The sequence below is a fragment of the Manis pentadactyla genome, chromosome 1, assembly GCF_030020395.1.
Source record: "Manis pentadactyla isolate mManPen7 chromosome 1, mManPen7.hap1, whole genome shotgun sequence".
NCBI classification, from domain to species: Eukaryota; Metazoa; Chordata; class Mammalia; order Pholidota; family Manidae; genus Manis; species Manis pentadactyla.
In genome coordinates, this window is record NC_080019.1 from 81,914,540 (window position 1) to 81,936,947 (window position 22,408).

At 40.0% G+C, this 22,408-nt stretch overlaps 1 protein-coding gene across 1 annotated transcript in view; it reads right to left on the reverse strand.

Moving 5' to 3' along the window:
* Window positions 1-12,020: 12,020 nt before the first annotated feature.
* Window positions 12,021-22,408, reverse strand: part of WWTR1 (WW domain containing transcription regulator 1) — a 127,321-nt gene continuing 116,933 nt past the window's right edge. The window contains exons 5-7 of the mRNA XM_036896367.2: window positions 21,062-21,195; window positions 19,546-19,658; window positions 12,021-15,414 (exon numbers count right to left, since the gene is read on the reverse strand). Of these exons, the coding sequence (XP_036752262.1) occupies window positions 15,230-15,414; window positions 19,546-19,658; window positions 21,062-21,195 (432 nt within the window). The 3' untranslated portion in view covers window positions 12,021-15,229. The remainder of the gene's footprint in view (window positions 15,415-19,545; window positions 19,659-21,061; window positions 21,196-22,408) is intronic.

Below are 22,408 nucleotides of genomic sequence, written 5' to 3' on the forward strand. Positions count from 1 at the left end.
TCCTCTGATCAAACAAAAAACCAGTATGTTTTAAAAAGTGATTTGGGTAATAATTTTGTTAGCCCATGGTCCAGGATTAAGGTAATAGGTTTTATTAATACTGTGTGTTATATTAAGACATTAACTTAGGTTTTATAAGTCAGGTACTAATAAGGAGTCAAGTCCATGCTGTTGATTTGAATTCAAATCCCAATGCCCCATATACCCACTAGGGAATCCTGGCAAAGTTACTTTCTAAATCTGAATTTCCCCATCTGTGAAAGGACTGTTGAAAGGCAATCAGTCATCTAAGACATTCTGAAGTCTCCCACAAGCAAAGCAAAGAGGCCTGTGGAATTGTCAACATGACTGATGTACATTCAGGGGATCTCAGAGGGAGGTACAAGCCAGAGGCCCACCCCTGTATAACCAGGCTGATTGATAGGCTGCACTGGGCAGGTGAGGCCCACTGAAAACTAGGTTCCTCCTAGTCATCAGTGAAGCTGTTAACAATCACCTACTGAGCACCGGCCTCTAGGGTTTAGGTACTGAAGACCACAACTTACACACTGTGATTTTTCCCTCATTGTGACGAGAACTGTGAGATCACAGTCACATCTGGGACTAACAGGCAGAAGGAAGAAAGGCAGGCAGATAAGCACTGACAATCTCATTGAGGAAACTATAAATACACACACATGCATGCATACACACACACACACATGCATATACAAACACACACATGCACACACAGGGTGTTTCAAGTCAGTGTAGGTCATTGGTTATCAAACATGGCTGATCATCACACTCACCCAGGCACCTATGAAATGTTTCAAAACTGTGATGATTCCTGAGCCCCATCCTAGACCTACTTCATCTGAAAATCTAGGCATGAGGCATGGACGTTTGTCTTATGTCTGTTACTTAGTTTTCAAAGTTCACCAGGTGATGCGAAAACCCAGCCAGTTTGAGCAACCATTGGCTTAGACCACAGACTGGCAGGCACCAAGATGAAATGAGTCAGACCTTATTACAGCCTTTTGGGAACTCATGCTCTACTGATTAATATCAATACCATGTAGTACGTGCTAAATCCTGAAGGGTGACACAGGTAATGATGTTGTAGAGGTTCAGAGACAACAGGCCATTAGGACTGATTCACCTACCAAAGTTCTTGGACAAAGAAATTACCAATGTGGGTATGAGGGCATCAAATCCTTATGTAGGGGTTTTCAATGATTCAGAACTTCAGAAATGAAGGAATGAATTGTAGTCATCATCAAATCTAATCTTACTTCATAGCTAAAGAACTAAAACAAGTCTTGACAAGTCTCCACACAAACTGCCACTTCTCAAATCCAATTGCCATAAAATTAGGAAAAACAGCTTACTATGGATAAGAGGACTTAAAAAGAAGAGACGGGTAAGAAAGGGTTCAGATGAATGGGCCCCTCCCTTGGTAGATCCTCCTGTGCACACACATACCCCAAGGCTGGGCATAAGACCGTCCAGAAACTTCTTTTATAGGACCTACCAACAGGCAATCAATAAATTGAGTCAATGGAGGTGCCCAGAGCCAGTTTTTCTTTCTTCTATACCCTCAGACTGAGTGAGGTAGTATCCCTGACCCTGAAATAAACTGGAGGAAGATTTCAAAGCTAAGTGGCCAAACTAAAGAAAAAGGAGGAAGCGGGAACTGAACAAGGCGCTGGAGTGATCTTAGTACACAGATCCATGAGTACAAATGCTAAAACTGTATTTTCTGTAATTGCCTTTGGTTCCTGACTCTGGGCCATGCTGCACCAGCCTTTGACTTGGGTTGTTCTGGGGATTTTCCCTCTGACTTAGCAATCTACTGGGCTCGTGAGCACAAGGCCCAGAGCCCACTTGAGTGGGAGAAAGAAAAGGGGCAATACTGGAAGGAAAAAATAACAATCTAAATTGTTTTCTCAAAATGTCATCCAGCTACATACACATACTCTGCTAAGGAGCCTGCGCTATCAGGACCGATGGAGGAAAAGAGGAAAAGCAATCCCAGGTGTTACACAAACACACCAGCCACACACACAGCCATAGGCAAGAAGACACTACAGCAAAGTGCTGTTGTACTTTGCTCCTGCTCCCTTTTTGGTTGAAATACTCTGCCGAGGGATCGTCACTGCTGTGGTTTCAATGACTATGCTCACAACGCTTCTATCTTTATCTCCAGCCCAGACCACTGCCCTGTCTGCTAAACGTGTTTTGAATTGGCACTTAAAAGCAACACATCTAAGCAGAACACTCCCAGTCCCTCCATACAGGCTTCTCCTGAAATCCTTGTCTCAGGGAACGTCATCCTCTCTGACAAGGAGACTCGGAACCCCAGGAGTGATCCTAGGTGACTCTCCTAAATACAGAACTTAGCACAGCCCCGCCCTTGCAGTGCTTCCATCAGCCAGCCCCTGTTGGCCTCTGCAGACACAGCAATGGAAGTGCCCAGCACGTGGGGATCCGGTAACTGCCTGCTGCCCTTGGCACCCCACACGCTCTTCCAAACCCTGCCCTCGCATCTGCGCTTCTGTCTGCTTGGGAATGCTCTTTGCTCTTGTGCACCAGGGTAACTGCTTCTCCTCCCATTCAGGGCTCACCTTGCCCAGGTGCTTCCTCCATCATAGCTCCCCTGGCTAACTGACCACCCTCCACGTTCTCCAGGGACATCCTGTGTGTGTCAGAATGGTGGCCTTCTTCATGTTACATCACATAATACTTGCTGCTTTCCCACTGCACTGAGAACTCCGTGAGCTCAGAAACCATCTCATCAATGTTTGTACCTCTTCCTAGCCCTGGGCCTGGAGCACAGTGAATGCTTACTGAATGGATGTCACCTTGTTGTGGAGGAATGGCTGAATTATTCGACTCAAGAGAATGAAAAGGCTACTCTCTAGCATTTTAGAATCAAGCATTTGCAATAAAAAATAGTCCCACCATTTATTGTTGTTGCCTACAGACCTTGTGCAAATAAAATCAAGGTTCCTGTGGCCCTGGTTGGCTAGCTCACTACACACATGTGGGCAATGCATTGTTATAGTCAATATAAAGAGCTCCACATGGTGCTCTGGGCAACATGGTGGCACAGCTACAGGAGAGCAGAGACGAGGCTGGAGTGGTGGCAGGACCGAGGATGAAGGCCCAGAGGATGGCTGTGCAGGCGGATGGGTCCAGAGGCAGAGACCGGCTTCCTGCATGCAAACTCGCTCTGAGTGAATGGGATTTCAGGGATTGACCTGCCACTGTGGAAATAAAGTTGGGTATAACCCTTTCACCCTATCTTGCCAATGGATTTCAGCTCCTGGCAAGTTCATTATGGATTCAGTGTGACCAAAGAAATGATAGTAGAACGTTCTTGGGGTGAAAGGGATCCAGGCTACTTTTAAACACATGTCTTCATTTTCCAGGTTTCCTCAGGAGTGGTTTGGGTTCACTGTTCAGTGTGTGGCACCTCCTGGAACAAGGAAAGATGAAAAACTGGTGCTTAGATATTCAGCAACTGTTAACCTCAAAAAGCTTCTCAATTTCCAAGCCTTAATTCCCCCCCCCCACCGTAAATGAAAGTGATGAGTCAGGCTATTGCCAAGTTCCTCTAGTGCTATCATACTCGTTGGGGCATTTTCGAAAGTAGCTTGGTTATTAAAATCTGGGTCCACAGAGCTTAGCTCCTTGAAGAATTTTTAAAAACTCCAAGTGTCCAGGCGCCACCTCTAGAGATATTGATTTGTTAAAAATTGGAGCCCAGTCATCAGTGCCCTTTTTTTTTTAACTCACCAGATGATTCTAATCAGGAGGCACGTTTGCAAACCACTGCTCTTCATGATCTCAAACTCAGTATTCAAAAATACCTGGAGGGCTTATTCCCACCCCAGTTTCTGATTCAGTGGGCCTGGGGTTGGAGCATTTCTTGTAAATTCCCAGGAAATGCTGGCTCAGAGTCCAATTTGAAAACTCAGGAAGTTTTCACATCCTCTGAACGGGTATATATGCTCAGATTTTCCCTGCCCTCCAGAGAAAATTCATAGATTTCATTAGTTTCTCAAAGAGACCCATGACCTCAGAAAGGTTAAGAGCCAGATTTAGAGTGTAATCATGGTTTTGAAGCTTTTTACAGGCAGGGTTTCATAGCAGATGGTTTTGCGTGCGTGCGTGTGTGTGTGTGCGCGCGCGCACACACAAAAAAGGCAACTTCTTCAAGTATCAAAAGTGAATTCTGTGGGGACATAGAGGGAGAGAGAATCACCAGTGACACTACTGAAACACAAATAAAACCTCTATAGATAATCATGCTGCCTCATGCCCATTGATGCTGGGGCCATAAAGATGAGAAAATGAGTATTTTGCCATCACAGTCACTCTGAGGATCAGATAAGTAACATTTCACCTGCATGAATTATCCTCCTCTTATCCAAAAAGTGGTGTGATAAGTTCACATATAAACTTCAATGTTTATGGTTTATCATCATTTTTAAATTTCTATTTTTATGAATGTTTTATAATGTAAACCATATATTAGAAGACTCAGTTATGTCTATAATTTGTAAATAAAGAAATAAGCAAACATACATACACTGGGGCTTCATGGTAAAAAAGTTCGCAGACTATTATTCATTGGGCGTGGTGGTCCTCACACTTGAGAGTGGGCCAGAATCTCCTGAAGGCTGGCGAATAATTGCAGGATCGTCCAGATTCAGGAAGCCAGAGAGGTTCACACTGTACACTACCCTCAGGGAATATTCTGAGGCAAGTGATCCATTGACTCCATTGAACCTTGTGGGGAGAATGCCTTATTTTTCCTTTTTTTTTTCTCTGTACTTAAAAATAACTTCATTCTTACACAAAAGCCACAGATCTCCCTGGCAGAGATGGAAACAAAAGTATCAGTGTTCTGCCTATTTCCTGCCCTCAGGAAGCGCACCCCTTACCTGCAGGGGCCTGCTGCTCCCTGGCCTGGAGCAGCTTGTCACACCACGGCACAGCCCTCTGCTGCCCTCTGGTGGCGACTCAGCCCAGCAGCTCCCTCAGCTGATAATTTCTCAGCGGGGAGATCTGGCCATCTGCCTAAAGAAACCAATTTTTCTCTAATAGCTCCCCATCAAGAAACATTTTCCAAAAGCCTTGTTAATTGAAGACAAAGAAGTGTGAGCAAACACGTCAAGTCAAGATGGTGCTTGCCAAAGGAAGGTTGCAGGGTAAAAGACAATATTCTCACAAACATATTCAGTCATTCAGCAAATATTTGAAGTATTTTTCAACAGTGTTATCAGAAATTGTTCAAGGTGCTTGTTGGTAAAATTGTAACATTTCCAGAGTATCTCGCCTGGCTTTGGTTCATTTGCATATCCTCAGGGGTGGAGAGAAGTTCATCTCCACGTCAATGGGTAATTTACCTGGGCAACCGAGGGCGTGTCTGAACCAGAGAGTCTAGGGGGAGGGGCTGGCTTGCTTGCTTCCTTCCTTCCCGAGCGGGGGAGAGAGACGGCGCTGGACTACAGTTTGTAAGCAATAAGCGGGTTTTAAACTTTATTTCTCCCTTTGACTGATTTCGGATTTTAGAGGTATTTTGCCTCGGGATTTCCTTTTCCCAGACTCACAGTACTACATAGAAACACACAAAACTCTCTGCACGTAAGGCACTGACGGGTGAACGACCATTCAGGAGTGGATTATCAGTTATCTCTTACTGTTAGACGGTGGTAAGTGCTGTGGAGAAAAATACGGTCTGGAGCAAAGAGAGGGAAAAGCTCACAAAGAAGGTTATGAAAATCAGTCGACCACCTGTGAATTACTGGGTGTTCTACCTAAGTCACTCTCTTAATCTTCAGGGCTTCCCCTTGTACCTCCTTTTTTATTGTAATAACTTATGTTGCATGGAAAGAAACTGAAGTTCCAAAACTTTAAGAAACTGGGCTAAGGCCAAGGTGTTAATTAATAGCTGAACACACTGAACTGAACTGGTTGGAAGAATGAAGCCCAGGGCAAATTTGCAAAGGAGATGGCCCACACATGCCCTTTCTTCCTGCTCACACTCCCACGCTCGCTAGGACTTGCAGTGCTGCATGGAATGTGCTGGACCTCATCTTTCCCCATTATTGTTTCTTTCCCCTTGTTCTTATTCTCTAAAAACTCTTATTTTACTCGATGCTAATTCCATAAAAGGATTGTCTTTTTAGGGTGCAAGGAGTTATTAACTGTTCATCTCTGCTAACCCCATCGATTGCCTTCATTTAGAGCCCAAGTAGTCACATGACCCACGTGTGATATTTGTTGGGCCTGTTCCTGGAACAATCCCTAATCCCAGTGGTAGAAATGTCAGACCCTCTGGTTGGACAGTGATGAACATGCTTGCTGAGATGATGTCATTTATGGGGAGTAGAGTCATAGTTAGAATATAGTTTCTCATCCTTCAGTCTGTTATAACTATTGGACTCTGAAAAAAATGCTATATGGAAAGGAGTGTGTTTGTGTACATGACACAATCCATCCATCTCCTGAATGCAGAAAATCTGTTCAAACACTAAGGAAGATTATAGAAAGGGAGAATTTTAGTACCTTGGTAAGTGGAGTATTTTATAGATAAGGAGAATAAGAAATGAGACCCAGAAAGGTTAAGTGGACTTCTGAAGCTTACAGCTGTTACCTGTCATTTCTGACAGGGCTGGCTGGAGCTAGGGTCTGACTACAGAGACTGAAGTTCTGAAAGGGTGGTTTGTTTGTAAGGTTGCTTGCTTTTTGTCTACTCATCTTCAACTCTCATTCTTGGAGGGTGTTAAGAAAACAGATTGAATCAAATAGACATACTCCATATTACAAAGATGTCAGTTCTGCCTAAATGACCCAAAAAGTATAATGCTCTTCCAAAAGATACACACATACACACAGGAATTAATGACACCTGGTTCCTGGAACACAGTAAATAGTCGATATATATTGCTTCCCTTTCATTTCTACTTCTGTGCCCTTGTTTACCAGTTCCGTATCCCCGGAATGCTCTGCCTGCTCCCCCTGTCTTATCTCACCACCAAGCCCCAAATGATCTCTCTCCTGAACCGCATGAGCATCCACTTGGTGCTAAATACATGCTAACATAGTATCTATCTTCTTGGAAGCAGGGCCATGGTTACAATTTCTCCCTATTCTCACAGCACCAAATAGGCCTTCGTACTTGGAGGGGGCCACCAACATCCCTCCATTTTGGTTCATGTTTACTTTTCTGCCTGTTTCCCTAAAGTCATGCTACTATTGGAAATCTTCCCATGGCTTCCACTGAATAGGAAAACTCCAACTCTGAAACAAACCACATGAGCCCTCTCAAGGATTATTCTCCATCTACTTTCTTGACCTCACCTCCTGCCACATCGGCCCCCAGCCCCCCACTCTTCCTCCAGGACTGTGAACCTTCTCACTGCCTGCCCCTCTTCTAAAATTCTGTGCTTTCATACGTGTTGTTTCCTTTATGTGAAAGGCCTGGGGAACTCCTTGAAGCTAGGGCTTGGACACCATGGCCTGTTCGAGGCTGTTCACTCCTCTTCTCCCCACCTACTCCGAGCTCCCACTACTCTTTGTCCCATAATGTATGGCCCCAATTAAACTGCAAACTCCTCTAGAGAAACGACTGAGTTCTCTTCATCCTGGTATTTCCAGCTCCTATTCAGGGCCTTCAACACGGCAGGGAGTCAGCAAGTATAGAGTGATGACTGAGCGAATGCAATACATATTTCCAGGTGGTTTGATATTCATGCCCCTGAGAGTGTTGGGAGTTATTAAAGAAGATCCTAAGAATTGTACATTCCTTGGCATTCTCAGGAAAAACCAAACATGGTTTAGGACCAGGGCCTCAGGCCCACCTAACTCTCCAACTATACTGGGAACACAGCAGCTGTCTGGAAGGTTTGGTGAGAGGTTATTTCAGAAGAAAATGTTAGTAATCCCCTGGCTTAATTCTTGTAATTACTTATTTTATTTTATTATTTTTTTTATGAAGCCCTTCCTGTCAGCATCTTCTTTCTTATTCTTACAGAGAAATACACTGGCACATAAAATCCTTTGCTTTCCTGGTGGCTTCAGACACGTTTCCTGAGCAATTGCAGAGGGCCCCTCACTCACAAGAGCCCTACACTTACTTTAACGCCATCATCTTGTGATTCTTAATGAAGTTGAACAAGGGATCCATATTTTCATCATTTTTCACTGGGTCCCATAAGTTACATAGCCCATCCTGCCAATGAGTACCTGATGCATACTTTTCAACTTTTCCGTTTGCTGGGACTTCCCTAGTTTGAACACTGAAAAGCCTGAATTCTTGGGAAACCCATTGGTCCCAGGCAAACCAGAACAATTGGCCACCCTAATTCTAGTCCTCCACATGCAAACAGATGAGGCATGTGTCACTTTAATTGATAATATTACCTTATGATTTATAAGCATAAGAATTCATTAAGAATATCCAAAACTCTGCAGTAAGCTGTATCTGTGACCCTACACATTAATATTTCTAAACACAATTTAGATATCTCTGCTAACTATGGTTCAAGGTTTTATGAACTCCCCCCTTTTAAGTTACAAGGGACCTATTTCAAAAAGCCTGTAGAAATGAGTTGCAGAGTCTAAGGTCCATGGAAGAGCTTCAGTGAGTCTATGAGCCTTCTGGATTTGAGGGCAAAATGTGTGTGTGCACATTTTACTGTGCGAGCAACATCTAAAGCTTTGATCAGTTTCTCAAAACTTTCAAATATTGGGAAAAAATGTATTGCTTAATTGTTTTGAAGAATTTTGAAACTTAGGGGGGCATTCCAGAGAAAGTTCTAAGGAGTTCTACCTTGAGCATCTGAACACACCAGTCCTTCTGAGGTTCCCCTGGAACAAATCCATCTGTTTTAGGGCCAGAATTCAGAGCCATTTATCCCACCAATGACCAGAAACACATCTAAAAAGCCTTCCTAATGTGGCAGGTGTCTGATCCTAATTCTATATTCATTTTAATACATTACATATATTTAACTATTCTGGGCAGAAAGGCAGATGTCATAGCTTCCCCAGATTTTAACCTAACACCTACAATACCCTCATACATACTTTCAATGGAAGTCAAGTAAAATATATATCCAGGAACTTTGATGTCCACATAATATTTCATCATGATTTTTAAAAAAATAGTGCCCCAGGGGAAAACCTAAAATACAGTGGTGACAATTTTTCGTGGGAAACACCAATATACAAATTTTCATTAGATTGCAATCCTTAAAAAAACTTTTTTTTTAATACACTATAAATGTACAAGTCCCAGCTGTGAACTGGTTTACTTATCGACTAGGTCTACCACAGATTTACTTATAGACTAGACTGATCAGCTAGATGAATGTGGTGGCTGCAATGCCTGTCATCCCATTGAATGGTGGTAGATATATTTAATGAACTAAATTGCCTACGAAGTTCCTTCTGCCCTATTTTGCAACCTCTCTTCTCTGTGTGTCCCCTCTGATAGTGCTCACTTCTTTAGGGAATACAGTGTGCCAAAAAGTGAATTCACTCAACAAATATTTACTGGGCATCCACCATGTTCTGGGGATTGGAGATACAGTAGTCAACAAAACAGACCATGTTGTCAGCTTCATAGAGGTTACAAAGTGCCTTTATCAGCAGTTTACACTGCCACCACCAGTGCATTGTGTTCTCATTTCCCCACATCCTAGCCAGCACTTGGTGTTATCAGCCTTTTTAACTTTGCCGTTTGATAGAAGTGAAATGGTATGTCATTGCTATCTAATTTCCACTTCCCTGATTTGTAATTAAGTTGGCAGGTGATTTGGCACCCAGTGTCCTGTCCTATAAATTTTCAGTTCATATCCTTGGCCCATATTTTTATTGGACTGTTTTTATTGATTTGCAAGAGTTTGTTTTATATTCTGGACACTATCTTAGGTCTGGTTCCCAGAAGCAGATCCGGATATAAGGACTCATGTAAAGTGATTCACTAAAGCAGCATTATTTAAGAAAGGATTTATCAAAGAAGTGGATATTTATAGGGAACCTGGCAAGAGAGCAGGGGAAGCAAGACAGGAAAGGGGAGGAAATGAAGCAATAATGCGCTCTCAGGCAAAGTCCCACAGAAGGTGGTCTGCCAGCTGCCACAGGGAACTCTGGAATGTAAGTCACACATCCCTGTCATTGGCTAAAGGTAATTTTCTAGAATGCATTCCTATGCATTTCCCCCTCTCAGTGTAGGGGGTGGAGGGTCAAAGTGACTCCAACAATCCTGTTATAAAGTGCCACAGATGTTAGGAGGCAAAAAACACACCAGGGTGGAATGTGGGGTGCACAAAAACAGTAAAAAGGGATCTAAAGTAATCTGATTGGAAAGTGACATCACACACTGCAGACAATAATGTTAGGAACAGGATCATTCGATTTCACTGTTATTCAAGAAATAAATCTATCAGTGAGATATTTCCTATCATATTCATAAGCTTAAGATTTTCATAAATTACCACAAAAGAAATTTCTAACTATGTGAGTTGATGCCTGTTAACTAGCCTTACTGTAGTAATCATTTCACAGTATATACATATATATATATATATACATGAAATCATTATATTGTAAACCTTAAACTTACACAATATGCCAATTATATCTCAATAAGGCTGGAAAAAAAACCTAATCTGTATTGTATAGTACTGACAGAAACATATACATTTTTCACTGTTTTCAAACTTCATTTATATATTCCACATACCTTCTGGAATATTTTGTGGAATGTATAAATGGAAAAAAAGGGGAACACATTAATGTTTACACAGAGCAAATTTTTTTAAAGCTGCATGTTTGTAGCAAAACTTTTCAATCTTAAAAAAAAAGTTAAGTAATATCCAGCTCCCGGTTGGCAATGGTCAAACAGGGCTTTGCATATGTCGTTGTCAGAAGTATAAATTGGTATGGTCCTTTTTTTTCAAGAATATTTGAGATAATCTATCAAAATATAAGAGCACACACCTTTTGATGCAGTGGTGCCTTTCCTAGGAATTTATCCCCCCTCCAGCTATATCACACAAGAACAGGCTATTTACGGCAGCACTATTTTAAGGGCAAAAACTGTAAACAGCCAACTGGCTACCAACAGATGTCCATACAAAAGAATATGTTGTCAAAAATATTGAAGCATACTACTGTATGTACTAGAATGGAAAGATGACCGTAAGATATTGAATGTTTGTTGATTTCAGTGTAACCTTATGCCAAGTTACTCAACCTCTCTAAATCTCTTCATTTGTAAAGTGAGGACATTATTTAAATAACAGGGTTGCTGTGCAGATTGAATTAGGTAGTATATCCTATAGGAAAAAATTTAACAAACCTATGTATTGTGTGAGATTTGAGGGTTAGAGAACTTCCACTTTTTACTCTATGCATGTTACCTGTAACATTTTCAACAATGAACATGTTACCATAAAAGTAATGATGAAATATGGTTTTTAAAAGGCATCTGTTCTTTCTGTTGCTCAGCTGAATGCTTCTGCTTAAACCGACTCTTACTACCAAGAGTGCTCTCACCCAAGGCTTCTGTGGAGCGGACGAAGGTGTGATGACGGTGAGAACTGAGGTCTGTGACAGAGAAAATATACCATCACACGCCACTCAGAATGAAGGAGCTGTTTTTAGTTTTGAGAACAAGAAACCACACCATATTGTTAATGATAGAGGAAGACTGAGATTCCTATCTGACATGTCAGTCAAATGTCAAATTTGTGAGAGTGTCAGAAGGACAGTGTGATAAAATAAAAAACAATATATATGTATGTATGCATTTAATCTCAGTAGGGTACTTCATACAAAGTGGAAACCAGAATGCTATAGATATTTGGAATATTGAAGACCAGCCATTTGAGCCAAAAACATGTTTGCCTACAAAATGTGCTTTCTTTCATTGTCTGCCAGGAGGGTTATATAAGCCTTTCTTTAGTACACCCAAAGCCTTCAGTAAAAGGAACACACACAAATAATGAAAAGACAAAGGCTCCAAGTGGAAATTCAACTGTATTTATTTTTCTTATACAGAATCAGAGAAGTAAAAACCAGTACCAAACTCCAGGTAAAATGGTTTGATCTGATTGATTTGGCTACATACTTTCTGTACACATAGCATTCTAAATTAAAAATAAACACGCGTCATATTAAAAAATGTAGAAGTAAAGTCTTAAAAAAGTCAAAGTACTAGCACATAAACAATGTAGTGTGTTAGGGAAACGGTCTCCGTCAATCACCCATTTTCCCAATTAAATTATCTACAATTTCCTTTTTTTAACAGCTCATTTTTTTTTGTCATAAAAGTTGTACTTTCAGAAGTTACTTTCTAATTATATCATGAGAACACAACTTGTATTTAGCCAACACCTCCCTCTCTCCAGATCACCCACCTTCCTACGGAGAGCTGCTCTACCCCACTGGGCTCAGCAGCACCCCCAGCACACAGAATTTCTTACTCTGTTTTATGTGCCTCTGGTATATAGTACAATCAGTGGAAGAAATGGCATTTCACATCCTAAATACTATAGTGAAACACAAATAATTACTAGATTTAACAGAATTGCAAATAGGCTTTACTTTAAGAAAATATGGTTTATCAGGGAAAAAAGCCGTGGAAGATCTGTGAAATTACTTGTGAATTTCAATTTTTAATATGACTTTTCTATGGCAAAATTATTGGATGAAATGTTGAGATTTACTGATTGATTTAGGACTAAAAAGACTAGATATCCTGGCAGTTATTGTTTAATAAGAAATATAGTATAAATAGCACCTTATCATGAATTCCATAGGGGTGTTTTTTTTTTAATACTTAAAATAATAGGAAATATCATTTAAGAAGTTGTTCTGACTTCAGATCTCTAGCTTTAGTGTTCTTTAACAAAGGGTCTATTTTATGGCCTTAAAGCAACATCAGAATTCTATCTGGCTTTATCTGTTAGTAAACACATAGTCAGGGTCCATATTTAATTCCAGAAAAATATTTGTTACGTTCATTCATAAATGTTCCAACTAATTTCACTAAAAAAATTATTCTAATATTTCTAATGCCATAAGCTTACTAGGAAATTACTTCTAAAAATTGATAATACAAATCATCAATGTTGTAACTACTTAAAAAAAAAGAGGGGTATCTGTTTCTCTTATGTTTAATAACCTGAAAAGGAGTCTACAAAAATACTTTTTTAAAATACAGTAACACTGCTCAGTTTTGTTAGGTCCCTTGTTTTTTTGGTTTTTTTCCATCCTTATAAAGAATGTACAACTCTTCTTGCAGTAATTGCTAACAAAGAGAAACCAAAATAGTGCTCCCTTTAATTTAATAGCAACACACACATCCACCCGTCTCTCTCAGCATTTAGAGAGAGAAGGGATCAGAGGAACCACAGGTCCTTCAGGGGAAAGAAATCACTTCATTGTGTTGGAAGCCACAGTAGGTTTATGCTCTTGTCCACAGACGTGCTCAGCATCATGGACAAGGCGACATCATCCCTACCCCTCCATCTCCCACATAAAGTGCACCAAAGCCTTCTTTTCTGCTGCAACAGTCTTTTGATATAAAGGATGTAGTAGAAAACTGTTGCTTTGTTCTTTCAGGTTACCTCTCATGAACCTCCTGCTTGTCTTGCTTCTGGGGCACTTTAACTTATCTATTTCCATTCCACAACTAGTATCCTTTCTACCATATCCCATAACTTTACTACTTCATCTCTGACCTTGACACTTGCCTTCTTTCCAACAAGATAAAATGTATTCTGCCTGTCTGTACTCTGGTAGATCAAAAAGGATCTTATCTAAGATCCCCAACAAATAGGCCCCATTGGGAATTGAAAGGTTCCTCTCAGAGACCTGAATTATTAATGTCTTTCAAAAAAGACACTAAACTCATAGATTATAAATAATGTCAGTTCAAAATATTAAACAGTTGAGGACTTCATTGGCCATGCAGGCAGAGTGCATGCCAGGTAAACCTGATGCTCTCTCAGTCCTTAGAAGCTCATACAAAACGTTTTTGGTTACATAGGAGGTATTGAGTACATATTTCATGCCTTTTTATACCAACTGTAGCAAACAGCGTTAGGATAATATACTTAAGAATCAATTTTACTGAATCAGAAACATATGTCTCCACCATATACCCTCGGGGGCATTTTTTTACACGTCAGTCAGAGATCTGCTTCATCCTACAGTTTCATAGATGAGATTAGTTTAAACACTTAAAATCTTGAAAGCAAAACTGACGAGCTTTCAGAATTTAAAAAGCAACAGCTTACTGTGTGTACATCAGGTTGAAAGCTACGTTGCTCTGCTGTTTTCAGAACAGTTTCAAAAGAGAAAAATACAGTTGCCACGGATTTATAAAAAATTTGGCTGCCCTTTGTCATCGGCTACAAAATCATAGTGCTTTATAAAACAGACATCAAGTTCTAAGCTGCAAAAATCCAACTTGCAATTTTGAAGTTCTGTTTAATAAATGCTCATAATTAGTACTGAGCTGGTTTCCTTCATAAGAGCTGTACTGTAGGAACAGTGGTTTATGCTGCTCTCGCCTGCTGGAAGGACTAGTTGTTTAGATAATATGCAGTAAAATGATGAAAGATAAACTACAATAGGACTGTGTGTGCCTTTGTAAATACAAAGCAATAAGAACCATCAGAACCAGCATGGATCCCAAACTACACCGTATTCCATACAGCAGAATTTTACTAGCGATACAATGATTTTTGATGCTCAAGTTAAATATTTTTTAAAGCATTTGGTACTACTGTCATCAATATAGTTTTTGAAACTGTCAATCGGGTGTAATTTAGTGTACATTTCCTGGACCAAGCCGCCTGTCAGAAGTCACTGCCTGTGGTTGGCTTTTTATGGTTTATAAAATCAAGTGATGTGTAAATTTCAACTCACACCCATAAAGCTTAGTCATGGGGCAGCAAAGAGAAAAACAGAGACGCAATTCTGCATAACCCATTGAAGGAATGCAGGCTTGCAGAAAATGAAAACAGAGTATTTATTTATGTTTAACTTAAGTTACTGTCAATCAAATCCAGGCAATGATTAAACTGGCCACACGGAAAGGAGGGAGCAGGAGTCATGGGGGCAGGAGTGGTACACCTGCAGACCTCTCTGCTCCACGGCTTTTTCCAAGAGGCCCAGGAAATGTCAAGTCACGGCTGCATTCAAGGCACAAAGGTACTGATTACAGCCAGGTTAGAAAGGGCTCGCTTTTGTTCAGAGCAGACTCCACATCATTGAAGAGGGGGATCAGATCTTCAGATTCCAAAGTTCCTAGGTCAACATTTGTTCCTGGAAGACAGTCAAGAAAATCAGGGAAACGGGTCTGCTGAGGATTGATGCTCATGGGTGTCTGCCCTGCGTTTTCTCCTGTAAGACAAGGAAAGGAAACTATTCATTTCTTTTTTTTTTTTGAGCCCTTGAAAGAGGGACAGTTCAAGTGTTCACATAACTCTCGTCTGCATTTCTTCTGAGTGCACATGTAAACAGAAGATTATATTGCTACAGGTCTAAATTATTTCATCTTCATGCAAAATTTCAACCACCACATGACTGAAATTGAGTTTGCGATTTCATTTCTAAGAGATGCAGAGATATCAGGCGAATCTTCCAGTGTTCTGGGTTGACATGGTCCAGAATGGATCAGTCCTGGGAGGTAGGAAAGGAGCATGTGAAGGCACGGTGGATCTGATCTGTGCCTTCCCATCATGGCAGCATCAAGAGCTGGTTTGTAAAAGAGTAGATACCTGCCTATAATAAATACCTTATTACAGAGCTATAATCTAAGGAGTTAATTGTAAACTTACATTCACCCATATCATCCCTCTTTATGTTCAAAGATATTAGTGAGGAGTTTCTCTTAACCAAGCTATTAAAAAGCTGTCTTCATTGACAGCCCTAGGGATCCTTTCCACAGTATTTTACAAACTGTTCTGCAGATCGTCCCCTTCCTGCAAACACATACACCCAACGACTATCCACCTTTCTCACAATGCCTTTGAGTCACAATGCATGTGGGCATATTAAGGTTCGAGAAGTCTTAGAGTAAAGAAAACTTTTATTTTGTTTAAGCCACTATTACCTAAAACCATTTAGTCATTCAGTCCTATTTTGGCAGAATTTATATCCTAATGGGACTAGAGTCTACAGAACAGTGTAATGTAAATGTTAGTGTAATGTAAATCTTTATTCTAGAGGAAAGTTAAGTGTCTGGGATATGACATAAAGAATACATTCTCTTTATGAATAATAGTAATATATACAATTACTCTTTTCTACTCTATAACTAGTAATAGTCATATCTAATAGTAATAGTAAATTACTACATAGTAATTACTATATGGGAGATTACTATATAAAATTACTATATAGTAGATTACTATGTAATTACCATTTAGTAATTATATATTAATCTATATAGAAGAAAATGTACTGACCTACGTGTCATTAGACTGAGCCTTTTAGCTATGTCACCTCAGGCACAATGAACTTTGTCTGACCCTCAGTGCACCCATTTGAAAATGGGATGATAGACCCTTTTTCACAAACTGGAGTAAAGTGCCATATAATGTCTACCACATATCTTTGGCTCTGGGCATCACTTATACATACAAACCTATACAAATATGAAATACAATAAATGTTTGTTGATTGTGCTAAAAAAAAAAAACAACCCTAGGAATTCAATCACTTTATTAATTACACAGTATTAGAACAACTGGATTAATTAATAGAACAAATAAATTTTCTGAAGGGATAAATACAGCTCAAAGACTGAAGAGCATTGATAACTAGGGCTAACTTCCACCATATCATTTTTTAAAAACTTGTTAAATCAGCTTTTGTGTCTTACAACTAACTACAGTAGCCTCCCTGAAAAGCATGCAGAGAAATCTCACTATTCTGAGCAAAAGTGGAGCAAATTCATTTTAACCATATGCATCTTCTGAGGAGAAAAATTCTATCTTTCCCAGTGAAGGGGAAAATGTTACCAAACTTGCATTTTGGTGACAGCAAAGTCTAATGGCTTCTCATTTTTATAACTCATAAAATATCAATGACTCTTGGCAAGATTTTATAGGTCTTTCATTGCAAAAGGCAATAATTTAAAAAATCAAATTCAACATGACCTCAGTACAGTGTTACTGATATTGAAAAAAAAAAAAAGAAAAATAAGAAAGAAAACCCAAAATAACTTTTTCCTACCCATTAGAGTGTAATGACACTAAGGCTTAAAAAAACTGTGATCGAAACAATTGGGTGTCTTTTTCCTTCATCTCCAATCAGAATAATTCATCTTTATTGATTTCCCACTTTAACTTTCTAATAATTCAAGAAAACATTTTTTTTGGCTAAACAAATCTCTCAGTTTTAAAGAATTCCTCTTATCCTCTCTTCTCAGTCATGGAAAGCATGAGAAGGCTAACTAAGGTTCTTTGTTTAATTAACAATCTTAAAATATCTCTGGAGCAACTTTATAATCTTCTAGTAATATTTTTGGTCTTTTTTTTTTTTAATCTACTTAAAAAGTGGGAGAGACAAAGACCAGGCAATTCTTAAAAGGGTGTGATTACTGTAGAATATTCTGTAAGGATGGGTGACTTCCCAGCCTTTGCTTGCTATTCCCTTTTCCCATCCTCACACCAAGTCCAGCTGTTGTTTCCATGTGTGTTTTGCAAAGGGAGTGCTCAGCCTGTCCCCATTGGACTTGTGGTCGGGGGACTGCATAAACCTTTTCTAGCCACACTGGAGCTCTGCTTACCCCCTGCTTTTCCTCACCTTATTTCTCCTCTTGAGAAAGTCTATACCCATTTCTGTACAGACTTGACAGACGTAACCTTAAACTCAATGGACTGACACTCCCTTAACCAGGTTAACTTGGAACTGTAACATTGATCAAGTCCAATTTGTACATTTTTCAGGCTTCTTAGAAGAAGAGAATTTTGTGCTAACATGTGTGATCTCATGACTTCTCACAACCCTATGAAGTAAGCATATTATTCTCTCATTCTATAGGTAAGAAATCTGAGGCCCTAGAGGTTATGTCACCTACCCAAAGTCACTACCAGGAAGTGGAGAAGCGAAGATTCAACTTAAGCTGCTGGCCTGCAAAGACTGTTCTTTTCAGAACACCACTTAATTCCATATTCTGGCTTCAACATTCCCTAAGTACGCACTCGAGGTCATTTTAAAAAGCCATAGAAGAGAATCCATTTTTTTTTTAATGTTAAGCTTAGATTTAGATTTCCAGAATCTCTTCTTATTTAACTTTGAATCTTATCTTTACTGGCTTCCCAGTGTTTAAAAGATGAAAACAAACAATTATTAAACATGGGAAGAAGTCACTTCATGTGATTGTTCCAAAGAGGGCAAAATAAATCTCACACCAAAAAATAATGAGAGAGAGATGGAGAAAGAGGGAGGAGGGCAGGCAGGGAGGAAGAAAGTGCAAGTAATAAATGGAAGAGTAAGAAAACAAACAGCTCACACTATTTCTGTGGGACTCTTCACAAGACAGTCCGAACACTCTGCTAAACATGCAGGTGACGGCCTGCAGAGGCCCTGCCTGGCACAGCTGCTCCGACAGACTACACTGTAGGATGCCTGGCTGGACCTAACTCTTAGCTGACCAATCATTTAGATTCAGAGCACAAAGAGCGGTCATCTAGGAAATGAGTGTAACAGCAATGGCATTGGGGAAAGCAATTATTTTTATCACAGAATGATTAATTTTCTGTCATTAAGTGATGACGGAGGAGAAACCTGCATGAATAACTCTAAATAGTAGAACCTCAGTTGTTACTTATTTTTGGTTCTAGAATATCCTCTGGGAATTTGGGACTTTGATAATTAAGTCTACATTCAGCTAGTAAGACCAAATTTGGTTTCTGAAATTGGAGGCCTTACCCCTTGAGAAGAGGAGAAAAAGAAAGGCAACTCGGGAGCCAGCTGGGGCCTGGCCTAAAAGCGAGGCAGGCCAGGGACTAAGTTAAAGTTACCCTGACTTTTCTTTTAAATTGCTGAGGGTGGGCATTGTACCATATTGGGACTTGGAGCTGAAAATTTAGCATCCTCTGAGTTGCTTAACTTTCCAAGTATCTACTGCCAATTGCTTCCCAAATGCAATGAATGACATGAAAAAATTTGCATGCAGAACTATAAACTGGTACCACTTCTCAAGAGAAAAAGTGGCCCAACACTCCAACCAAAAGCCGGCATAAATAGTCCATTGTGAAAGCATTGCAAAGCAGACTGGATGAGTAAAAAAGACAAAGAGCAAAATTTAAAATCCTGTGCTCATAAATAAAATTATATTTGCATAAACTATGGAGACTAGAGTCTATAATTAGTGCCTGGGGCTTGGGCAGCTTTTCAATTGTCATTTTAATTTTTAGGCTGTTGTTGACAGTAAGTGTTTCTGGTTGGAGTTTTAGAACTGAAATGACTAAAGAGACCATTTAAGATGCGAACACTGCAGACACTTGCAGGCTTTGCCCCTACCTGTGTCCATCTCGTCCACATTGCTGAGGAAGTCCTCTGGAGTTGTGGGGACACTGTAGCACCCCAGCCCCAAGCCACTGTCAGTGCTCTGCTCCCTTGAATGATATGGCCCTCTGGGGAGAGGCAAAAGAGGGAGAAGCTTCAGGGTGAGCCCACTGAAGAAATTTCAGAATTAAAATACAGTCATCACAGGAACCCTAACCTAGTATAGTTCTGCCATTCGGCCTGACTCTCCAAGTAAGGACGAGAGGCAGACTCTGTAGCTCCTTTTAATTCTGAAACACATACATCCCAATGTCAATGAAATTACTAAATTCTAAGCAAGTAAAACTGGCCATTCAGAGTGAATTGATATGATTTCCTTTTCATCTCAAAATAACAATTCAAATACTGTGTTCTACATAGAGAGTATGACACCCTTTATATAAACTTAAAAAAAAGAGAGAACAACGTGGAATACTGCTTACGGAGGCACACATTACCAGGCAATAGGAAGTACAGAGATATGTGTGATGGGCACACATCAGTTTCTGAATGATGGCTACCACTAGGGAGGAGCAGAGGCAAAGAAACGGATTTCAGTGGTGGGGATGCGTTTAAATGTTACTTGGCATTTAAACGAAAAATTAGATCTATGGAAATATGACAAATCTGGGTGTTGGGTAACGGGCAAATCTTAAGTTACCTTCCTGTACATTTGAAATACTTTGAAACCAACCACTTAAAAACTCCTTTCCTTCATTATTTTAGACGTTACTTGTTTTCATCTCTTGGTCTATTTTAATAACTTTCATAATTTGTCTGTTTGCCAAAAGCCTCTGAAGATAGAGAAGACACAGGAAAAATAGAGAACTGTCCTTTATTTGGGTTTAAAAGGCTACAATTAAGGTCAACTACTTGTACTCAAGAAATTATTTATGGCCAAATTACCTTCTTTCTTCTGTTCATGTTTCATATTTTAAAACGTCATGTGTTTTAATTAGTTTTTTTATTGTGCAGGAATTCTAGACATGCACGGAAGATGTAAAAAGAATATACTCTTCACCCAGTTCCCCCAAGGACATCTTACATAAATCACAGCACAGTTAGCAACACCAGAAAATTGACACTGTAACACTCTTATTAACTAAACTATAGACTTTATTCACATTTCACCATAACCATAATCTCTTAATTATTTTGTTCTCTATCTGCCACGTGACATGCTTTTATCCTCCTGTTGGCCACGTAAAACCACAAGATTCTTCCAAATAATTACTACACAACACCATCCCACTGAAACTATAAATTCATCCCCATTTTCAAACAACTGACTAGGGATTCACTCTGTATCATATAACCAATTTTTGAATTTGGTATTTTAAAAAAGTAGATGACTTACTCTGCTTTTCCTTTTTCTGCCACTTCCTCCAACTCAGCCTCCAAGTCCCCACCTTTCCCCAACATAACACCCATTATACTCTAGACCACATAGTAAAAGAAAGCAAAAGTAAGTGGCCCCAGAATGTTAACTTACCCATTGAGGAAAGGGTCCGAGCTATTATTAGTGATGGATCTCATGTCTGGGGTCATGGCTGGTGGGTTGACAGCAGCCTGAACTGTGGCCAGACTCTCAGCTTCCATGGGGAGCTGTCTACAGAGAGCAGCTTCCTGCAGAACATGACAGGCAGAGGGAGAACAAGAGTCATTCACTCACTGCAACAAGGACAGCAGCACAGTATATTTCATATGAAAAATTCTCACCAAAACAAAGCATTTTATGTTTATTCCCAGTAAGTCAAATTCATTAGGAAATCAGTAGTGCTCTTTCTCTGAAGAAGTCTTACAAGAGGCACAAGTTACTCTCTCACATTCACTAAGACTAAGTTAATGAGAAGCTCAGCTAATATTTGCCCTTAGGACACTTATGTAGCAACCGTCCCACCCATCTAATTGTTTGAACACCCAAATCACATTCAGCCCTCTCAAGACACTTTCTCAGAGACAGCTATTTTTATCCCAGGTGCTGAGACCAAATCGAAGTCGGTTAAAGCAATTGTATTCCCCCTCGCCTCACAGGAACTTCTGGTCTTCGCCACTAACAGGCCTGGCAGAGCTGTGAGATTACGGAGTTCAGGCTCTATATTAAATCACATCTGGCAGTTTTATATCAATAGCCAGGAGAGGAAAGCAACCCTACAAAGTTTGACCATCAGGTTTTCTATTTGACGAGTTATTTTGCTGATTTGTTTAAAACGGCCAAAGGTTGGGGAACCAAGCAGATCCAATTCAAATCCCACTGACGATGCAACTGTGTGACAGCATGTGGATTTCATTACCAAAAATTAGAATGCTAGCTTTGTTTTGTTTTTTGTTTTGTTTAAGGTAGCACACTTTTGACAAGGAAGAGTCGATCCAAAAGCTCACAAATGTGACTGCCAATTACTTTCTCTAGGTAAAACCTCCAGGGGTCCCTCTCCGTATTGACAGACATGAGCAGACAACAGACTCCTTTCAAATCTACTGCGGCTTCCACAGAAGAATACTTTTGTGTGTTTGTACTTGCCTCCAAAACCAAAGTTAGGCCCTTCCCATATTTATGCCTATCAGTTTCCCACTTTCTAGGCTGAAGTCACCGTTCTCACAATTCCTCAAACCCCAAAACCACATCAGCGATGGCAAGCAGAATATGCAGGCCGTCTAAATTACAGCATCTTTTGTTAGATCTCTTCCAGTCCTAACATGCTATGATTTTAGAGAGTAACTGCTGTCTAGACAAGTCTAATGAAATCACAGGCTATAAAAACTTACAGTTACTAGAGTTCATTGCACTGTTACCAGGAGTTACTGTAGCATGACTCTTACAAGTTGTGAGAGATCTGAT